General features: G+C 34.6%; 1 protein-coding gene across 2 annotated transcripts; it reads right to left on the reverse strand.

The window, feature by feature from the left end:
* Positions 1 to 1,259: 1,259 nt before the first annotated feature.
* On the reverse strand, positions 1,260 to 9,532 carry LOC143567944 (ABC transporter G family member 29-like). 2 transcript variants are annotated; one of them, XM_077054218.1, is made up of 19 exons: positions 9,101 to 9,532; positions 7,746 to 7,955; positions 7,598 to 7,682; positions 7,333 to 7,492; positions 7,123 to 7,250; positions 6,914 to 7,004; positions 5,606 to 5,907; positions 4,937 to 5,535; positions 4,577 to 4,847; positions 4,353 to 4,506; positions 4,109 to 4,249; positions 3,850 to 3,995; positions 3,430 to 3,762; positions 2,973 to 3,347; positions 2,619 to 2,752; positions 2,319 to 2,546; positions 2,065 to 2,236; positions 1,726 to 1,980; positions 1,260 to 1,641 (listed from the first exon to the last, which is right to left on the reverse strand). In XM_077054218.1, exons 1-19 carry the CDS (start codon positions 9,481 to 9,483, stop codon positions 1,369 to 1,371), a joined length of 4,440 nt encoding a protein of 1,479 aa, XP_076910333.1. In that variant the 5' UTR covers positions 9,484 to 9,532; the 3' UTR covers positions 1,260 to 1,368. The 2 variants fall into 2 exon arrangements, with proteins under 2 accessions (XP_076910333.1, XP_076910334.1); XM_077054219.1 differs by having other exon boundaries at positions 3,850 to 3,946; positions 4,195 to 4,249; positions 4,326 to 4,506.
* Positions 9,533 to 9,745: the final 213 nt, after the last annotated feature.

Here is a 9,745-nt window from a genome sequence, read left to right on the forward strand (position 1 = left end):
CTTTGAAAAAACCATGCATATATCCATAATCCACGGTTATAGAGAAAGATGATGTAGTAACTCAAATCATGATCCAGTAACATCTTAGGCCTTAGGGTGTAACCTAAAGTAGGCAAGGCATTTATATATGAAAGATGCCATGGTCACCCTATCAGGGGTAGATCTAGTATAGGTTGTTAGCGCAATACTCCTCAATTTACTTGGCGAAATACATTTGTAATGCAATTTTTTTCTTCGTTTTTATGTGTCAGCTACCCTTGACTAATTTTTTTAGTCCGTGTTATCACTTAACTTTTCTTCTAGATTCGTCATTGCGCTGCATCATATGCTTCCTGAATATCTATTTTAAATGCAACTGTTGGAGAATGAAGTCTTTATTTATTTTTTGGTAATTGTTAGAATAATAAGGCCATTGGGTATACTCTAACCCCTACATAGGTTAAAATGACATGACACTTTAAAGATGGATTAAACCACTATTCATTTGTATTAAGTGTGTTAAAAAGGCCCATGTGTTATGCTTTTAACGGGTTAAAATGAACAATATGTATTAATAGGAGAGAGATAAGTTAAATGAGTTAAACAATTTCCTTTGGATGACATGGAGTGAAAGAGAAATAAATAAGTGATGTGAAGCTTATATGAAATTAAGATGAGTTAGAGTATACCTCATGGTCTAAGTTATCTTGGACATTTTTTTAATTTAGCTTTGGTTAACCCTAGATAGTTTTCCTATTTAATTATCTTGATTTCCTATGTTTTCTCAATTTACTTTTCTCTAAAAAGAAACCCTAGTCCTCTATATGCTATTGTGATTTACATTAATTCCTTATTAACTCATAAGTTAATAGAAAATTGTCACTTCCAGGAATGAGTGCACTTGATTAGCATTGACCATTGGATTAAAAGCCCCTATCAAAAATGGTTTTGTATGTAACATGTGTGGGAGATGTAATTAGATTTGTTTGTTAATGCTTCTTTATTGGTGAAAATCTGTATGATAAAATAACATGTATTTAAGCATATTAATTAACATATTAATTAAGGAGATATGTAATCAATCAAAATGCTAGCATATTTTAATAATTTAATATATAAACAGAAATATACATAGTGAGATGGCTATATAATCCCAATCTTTCTTTAGAGCAGTTGCTTGATATTGTGGGTTTTACTCATATAATTTCAACATGTTTGCACTTCTGATTTCAAGTATATAAAGACCTACAATATCCCTTATTAAAATATAACCATGAAATGAATTTTTACATAATATATGATAATCCAATACAACTGAGTCCCAAAGAAATCTTGAGGAAAATAAAAAAAGAAAGACAAACATGATTGGATCATGCATATGGTGTAGGCTTATCTCATTTGGAAGTTCAATATCCTTAAGCATAAGGCAAAGACAAACACAAATAATAAGCAAAACCCAACTAGAACCGCGGCAACAGGACCCATGAAATCTGATCTATAACCATAATGATCTTCGATATATGAATTCATCGGCACTTTATACGACATCCCAGGAACCGTAATCTTGTTCTCAATATCATGATATTGTGAAATCATGAATCCATAGACAGTCCAGGCCAATGGACAAATCCAGTAGTACCACACCCACCATTTAGGAATTCTCTATAATCCAAAGTTACATACTTACATCAACTTTAACTTCTAAATGAAGCAATTATTGTTAAGAAAGTATGGAAGATGACATACTGGTCTTGGGATGAAAAACCCTGAGAAGACATTGAAAGCTGCATAGAACGAACCTGCGAATATAGCTGCCACTTGCTCGTTCAGTGTGATGGAAACAGTCATCATACCGTAATATGTGAAGTACAGAAATGAAAAGAAAATGATGTAGAAGAACCAAAAGAATTTATCCGCTTTCCATTCGAAAGACACCATGGCGTATACTATCAAAGTGTAATATGTTGTTTGAAACAATACGTACGGGATCTCTACCAAGACCTGAACAAATCATTATATGTAAAAAGTAAAAACCATATCTAAAGTGTTTACATGTAATAATATGAATATTTGTTCAAATTTGACCTGTGCCATGGCATATGGGAATGATGAGTATATTCCAGCCGCTCTTTCTCGATAAAAGACTGTTCTTTCCGTGGCAACTACCGGTTGCACAGTCTGGCAATTGTTCATACCTACAAAGAAAACGGCACTATACATGGCTCCGATGATGGCGTTCACATTGTTGCTGCTATCTCTGAATATATGAAATTATTAATAACAATATTAGATTAGCAAGTTCAATATTTATGTATTGTTAGTGTTTAACTAAGAGTGACCTTTTTTTGCCAATCTTCCAAAATATTGTCCCAACCATTAGTGCGGCGGCTAAGGTGAAGATGTTGCGAACAAGGTTATAATCTGGATTTCTCCAGTAACTTAACCATGCCTTCCATATACAAGACCTGAATTGTCCCCATGAAGATTGAGAATATCGTGTTTTAAAATGAAGATCTGTTGCTCCAGAAGGTGGCGTGCCTAACTCCGTCACTAAGGCCTTGTTCCTCCTGTGTATGTAGATTAATTTCATGATATTTCGTTACTTCGTGTCAACTTAAAATCATCATTCCTAAACTTACATATACAAGGATGAAGATTTATAGCGTTCAGCAAACTCGATACCAAGTCGGATCTCTGCAGCACCTGAACTCACTTCCAACATCCATGTTGCTGGATTGTATTGTATAGGAATCTTTGGAACCCCGGGAATTTCCTAATCATATGAAAATTACTAATTGATATCAATACAATGAAAAATTATCTAGTGACATAAATAAACGTCACTACGCGTGAGTATTAGTGTTATCTTACCCGCACTTTTAGGTAACACCTTCACATATTTAACGATATCTATTTACTATTATTACAATTGTTAGATTCGCCAGTAAGTAACACTTCATGTTAAATTATCTCCAAATATCTAGCTTATATACCTGAAAATAATCTATAATGTTTTGAGAATTGCGGCCTAATGGTCCGGCATAGATCACTTGCCCTCCTCTTTTCATCAGCAACAACTCATCAAAAGATTCAAATATATCAATGCTAGGTTGATGAATTGTGCAAACAACAGTTCTCCCAGTGTCTACAGTGTTTCTTACAGCTCTCATAACAATGGCTGCGGCTCTTGCATCAAGCCCCGAAGTCGGTTCATCCATGAAAATGATTGAAGGATTAGCAACAAGCTCTACAGCAATTGTAAGTCTTTTCCTTTGTTCTGTTGACAAACCGGTTACTCCGGGTAGCCCCACTATTGCATCCTTGACATGCTCTAATTCAACTAGCTCTATCACTTCATGTACAAAAAGCTGAAATGTTATACACAAGAAAAACGTAAGTACTACGCGCTTTCTCGATATCTTGTTTGACAAAAAAATAATCATCCCCCACCATCTTCTCTTCATTTCCAACTTCTTTTGGAAGCCGAAGGAAAGCTGAATAAACTAAAGATTCATGGACAGTGATCTGAGGAGAGTGGATATCGGTTTGTTCGCAGTATCCAGAAATTCTTGCAAAAGTTTCTTGTTTCTTTGGAAATCCTGATATTCTAATATCTCCTTCAATATAACCACCAGTCTTTCTTCCTGCCAAAACATCCATTAATGTTGTTTTACCAGCTCCGCTGACTCCCATAAGTGCGGTCAAGACTCCAGGCCTAAAGACACCGGTTACTTCACGAAGTAACTGCAATCTATCTTCTGTCACCCCTTGCTCTCTCATTTCCTGTTTAATCAAAGGGGTCATGGTACAACCATTGGATTTTAAAAGAAATCTTTAAACGAGAACATGTTCAAGAAGAAAGGAATATACTTGCGGCATATCAACAAAATAGCTCATGTTGTCAAATGACATTGCGAGTGGAATAAACGGTAAAACCATTCCCTTCTTATGTGCAACACTATTAGAATCACAAGACTCGGATTGACTTGTTGCGGGCTGCATTTCCATATTCATGTCTACACAAGTCATATATTTCATTACTAGTAATCACTTGAGTATAATAGATTAGTTTGTGTACTAATTTATATATTTTTTGGAACTCTCATGATTTATAACTTAGATCGAGTACCTCCATTTACAAAGGATTGGGGAATTGTACTTTTCTTAGATGCAATTGCTTTGAGTCTTTGACGTCGTTGGTTTCTTTCTTGTTTAGCTTCCATCCCGGTGTCTCCATCTTTGGAGATAATCGCTTGTGGTTTTCCAGGAGCTGATTAAACAATTTAAGAACCAAAAAGGTGTGTTACGCGAACTGAATATATTAAGCGAATTTTTGTAGTTAATGCCTTTTAAATAAGAATATAGAAACATACGATTTAAATACATTAGAGCAAAAGTGAAGAGAATGTTGAAGAGAAATACAAATCCTAGAAGAGATGCAACCCCGATCCAATACCATCTTTTTTGTGTCGGAACATCCATATTTTCTAGTATTGCTATCCCCAATCTAGTTACATTATTCGAACTCTGTGAACATCAAGACATAATTAATATTTGTCTTTGTGTTATAGCATTCAGTTAAGAACTAATGACTTACTGTTTTCTTCATCCACCTAGGAGCCAAGAACTCATTTACCGCAAACGCTTTAAAACCATAAGACAACGGAAATACCCATGTTGCCCACTCCCACCAGTTCGGAATTTGAGATTTAGGAAGGATGAAACCCCCCAGGAGAAATATGAGCATAAGTGCAAGGGTTCCGCCCGTGTTTGCAATGTTCATTGTCCTACAGGCTCCAGCGATAAACCTAAAAAGCCCCCCTCCTACATTCTGGGTTAAAAAAACTAACAAGAAGTGCTTAAAGAACCTGTACACCATATGTTGGATGCATATTTTTGTTAGAAAACAGTTTCAAAAAAGAAATATACATAGCAATATATAGCAATTAACGACTACCTGCTAGCTTCAGGAGCAAGGCCGACGCCATAATATAGTATGGCCATCCAAGAAATACTCTCTAACAAGCATATTGGTAAACGAAGTAAGAATGTCGGAAGTGTGTAAACCCAAGTTGGGTGGAACAAAAGATCTCTTTGCTTGAAAACTACAGGAACCCTTGCTACGGTGAGTGATATTTCAGCTAGACCATTATACATGTTTATAAGAAAGCTTAACAAAACTGCACTATTATAGATAGAACCATCATACTCATTCCTTGTGTGCATTGTAGTCCTAAAAAATAATGTCATTGACATAAAAGCTAATATTAAGAATTGTACACTTTTGAAGATGTACGCAAAAGCGTTTCGCTTCAAAAGTAGCCATTCCTTATCCCATGAGGCCTTAAATAGCTCCCTCTTGGGCACTAAGTATTTCTTGAAGACTAGAGCTTCTTTGTGACTTTGGTTCTTATCATAAGGAGTTGCCAACTCACTCTTTAGCGTCTCGCCCACATGGAAATTCCTAAACCGCTGAACAAATTCACTTACTGGGATGTATTTGTACGATTTGCTTCTCTCTGCCCAATATTGTTCTTGATCTTTTATTGATGTAACCTGCAATGAAAATATAAAACATAAACAAACTTGTAAGCCTGAAATTAATCACTTTAATGGTAAGTGATACCTCTTGTAAGAAGTCAGCAATACCCTTTCTCTCAGGACACATGAATCCACAACTCTCAAAGAACTCAAGTGCATTAACTCTTGGTCCTTGATAAACAATATGGCCCTCTGATAGTAGTATTATGTCATCAAACAAATCAAACGTCTCCGGAGCAGGTTGTAGTAAAGACATCAGGATTGTTGACTCGGTGAGATGCACAACTTGTTGCAAACATTTCACTATCTGAAACGTAGTTGAGCTGTCTAGGCCAGTAGATATCTCGTCCATGAAAAGAGTTTTCGCTGGCCCAACGAGCATTTCTCCTGTTTTTATATGGGGTAAAAGGAAACTTATCAGTTATCACGCAATTAAAGTTCAATTTAAATAGTCGTTGTTTATGTAGATTTTTTCAAAATGAGAAATTTGATGCAGTGGAAAACTAGAAATGGTTTTTAGGTGATCCTCCATTTGAAATGGCAGATCTCTCTGATTGAATATAGGGGTTGTCAGCTGGACAAGTAGCTGGTGTTTCGCCATTTGAAATGACGGATGTCACTTTTTCTGATCTGCCAGTTTGACAGGCGGTTTACGATACCCAAAGTAGCTTACCCCTATCAGTCAAAATATTTTTTTGACTGAAATCTGTCATTTGAATGACAAGTGCCGTCTGGACATCCGTCATTTCATATGACAAGTGTGCACAATACCTACCAGATTTGAAATTTAATTTGACAACTCCTAATATTTCATTTTTCTTTTGACAACTGTTGGGCTAATAGTTGGAGTGGTGTTTATCGGTTTGTTTATTTGAATACTATTAACTGGTTTATTAATTTCATAATATAGTGATAAATTATTGTTTTGTATAAATACAGGTCCATGTAACTCGTTTGTGTGTATTGTTCATCGAATACAGTCTGGGCCAAAGTCATTTTTACACGACTCATAGATATTCAAGTTGTTTCCAAGCTATAAAACCTACACATAGCAAAGTCAAAAATATATTTTTATTTTCTACCACCAACTTGCAAAAGAGTAACAGAAAGTATTTATTCACATTTTTAAATGGTGGGTAAAGATACTTGTTTACAAAGACATTTTATTCTCTTACCTTTCTACGTGTAGAGAAATATTTTGGCACTTGGTGACAACTTTTCACGTTATTGTGACACTATATGTTTGTTAGCGATTTTTTTTATTACCATATATTTGACACAACGCACGTTTCCAATTACAATAGAGAGAGGCAGGTAAACGGTTATGTTTTTTTAAACGACCGTGAAAAGTGAAAACATATAATTCTCTAAAATTATACGGAAGAGTAACAACCTGTAGTTACTCGCTTCTTTTGCCCTCCAGAAATTCCTCGTCTCATTGCGTCACCAACAAAGGTGTCACGACAAACATCTAACCCCAAGATCTGTTTTTGTTTGGCAAAAACATTTTTGTTTTTGTTATTTAGGCAAAATTATGAAGTATAGCAATATCAAATTAATTAAGTTCATTAAAGTTAGAGAGCTCTAAAAGCTTCATCTTACTCTAAGAGTGTAGTAAGTTATCAAATTGCTTGCTCCTTCTATGGCAGTCGCCTTCATGAAAAGATCAACTTCAGCCTTCGGAAAAATCCCTGCTTGCTTTTCTCTTCTTGCGAGTTCCGTCAACATTTCTATATTTTATTAGATTGTAAAATTATACATTTATACACCATTTCCTTTTTACATCCCGATTTAATATTAAAGAAAAATTACCAAATCTAGAACCGACTCCTTGGCACCGTGCTGAGAAATCTAAAGTTTCCTTGACGGTCATTTCTCCAACATGAACATCATTCTGGCTGATGTAGGCCGATGTTTTTCGAGGTACAAATTCACTAAGCTTATGGCCGTTGTAAGCAATCTCTCCTTCAACCTGTTTAGTGCTTATGTTACACCTCAACAAACATCTATTTTGCACCACACATTGTCCAATAACCAATATAGATCTTTTATATGTTGAATGTTTATATATACTAACCTTTAAGCTTGAGTCAAGCTTTCCAGACAAAGCCAACAATAGTGTTGTCTTCCCGGAAGATGGTGGACCCAACAAAAGTGTCATTCTGTAACATATAACAAACTCATTGATACTTATACATAGTACTCAACTATTGTTATGTATATACCTTGATGGTTTAATGATTCCAGATACATCTTTAAGGATGGTAAGTTTAGTTTTCTTAGACAAACTTATCCCAATAACATCCAGAAGAGATTCAGCAATATTTCGGGCCGCATTTGGTAGTGATGGGAGTGCTCTATCACCGATATAGCAATCTGCGTCGATGGTCAAATTCTGGAATCGAACTTCTACGGTTGGAAAAGAGATGCCAACCCTGAAATAAACAGGCCGGGGTGTTACATGATCAAGTGAAAAATATGTTAGTTGATTAACTACTTCTCAATATAACAATAAATAAGAAAACTATATAACTTAATTTGTTTACGTATGTGTTGAGTAAACATCCTTTACTACATTTTATCTCTATAAATTTGTGTTTCCATTGTTTTTCATCACCAAAACAGTTTATATAGAAAGAAAAACATATTTTTTCTGGTTATATATGCCGATTTAAAGCACCACTAAAAAACAAGTCATTTTCTCGTAAAAATTTCCCACTAATTTCCTACAACAAGTAGTTTCAACAGATTTTCAACAAAAAAATTAATCTCCGACTTTGCTACAATGTTATCTAATAAACATTATGTTAAGTCAAAATTATTTTTTGTAGGAAAGTTGTAGGAAGTTTACAACCAAATGTTTTTTAAACAATATTGTAAGAAAAATTGTTAAAAAACGGTTGAAAACGATTTTCAAGCATGTGTTTTTTTAACGTAACTTTTTGTTGAAAAACTGTTAGAAACTGAACTTTCCAACAAATTTTCTACGAATCCAGTTGTAGAAAAATCTCTCTTTTTCTATTAGTGAAGACTTACTCAATGCATATCTATGAAGGTTATGGGGATTTTTGACTTTTTTTTTTTCAAAAATGGTGTTTAGTGATAAATCCTTTTATGTTTGGTATGTATATGGTTTTTGAGACTTTTCCGGTGTTTACATATAATGTTTTCGGGGTTTAAAACCACGGTTTGTTGAGAATTGACCACGTGACACGACTATGAAGCTTACAAGAGACTGTAACAAACCGTGGCTTCAAGTCACGAAAACACTAAATGTGAAAAGATCTAAAAACCATACAAAAAATGAAACGATTTCTCACAAAAAAAACATTTTTGAAAAAGAAATTCCCATTATGATATGAATACAGCCGTATAAGATGCTTCAGGATTATTAGATGACAACTTGAACATGTAGAGAATTATATGTATTTTTATCTAAGACTAAGTTATGTTTTATAGAGGTTATAAGCATTTTTGTTATTCCAATACATAAACATAAATAGTTCAAATATTTTTGTGTATATAAAGTAAATTGACAAGCATATATATAATTTTGTAGTATAAACATAGAAATGCTTACTTATCAACACGATCTCTAAACTTTCTCAAGAACCTTTCATTATCATCTTCCGCAACCTTAAACACCGAGTCAATAAACTGTTGTCGCGCATTCGGGTCCATTTCTCGTACATCCAATAACATGTTATCTGTAGACATGTCCACTTGATTCGCCATAATATTAGGGTCGAAGATGGTGGTTCTTAACCGGTTGTAGGTGGACAGTTTCTCCAAAGCAGCCCATCTTAACGCCTCTTCGTCTTCCATCGATTGGCGGCTGCTCCTCTTGTGATGGCTACCGGCACCACTGATCGAGAACACGTCGTCCATTCTTAAACTACCAGCTGCTCTACTCAAACTTCTACCTATGCTCCTAACAATGCTTACTCTATTCTCTTCCTCCATCACTATTTGTTTTCACAAGTTCCAAACATATGTTTTTATATTTGTTAGAAGTTTTGAAGATGTAGAAGTAGGTTTATATAGAATTGAGATATGTCATTATGGGGGAGTACCAACAAAATGGTTATGGTGGTTGTTAATTTTTGTCTATCTACTAATTTATTGTGAGCATTTTTAACGGACATGTTATTTTATTTTTTACAAATTTTCTAGATGATAAATATAAGTAAATAAGAGGGTCACTTGTCATAATCATATATTCAAT

The sequence above is a fragment of the Bidens hawaiensis genome, unplaced genomic scaffold, assembly GCF_021521415.1.
Source record: "Bidens hawaiensis isolate Kalapana, Puna unplaced genomic scaffold, B.hawaiensis_p1.1 tig00023714_1, whole genome shotgun sequence".
Taxonomy (NCBI): domain Eukaryota; kingdom Viridiplantae; phylum Streptophyta; class Magnoliopsida; order Asterales; family Asteraceae; genus Bidens; species Bidens hawaiensis.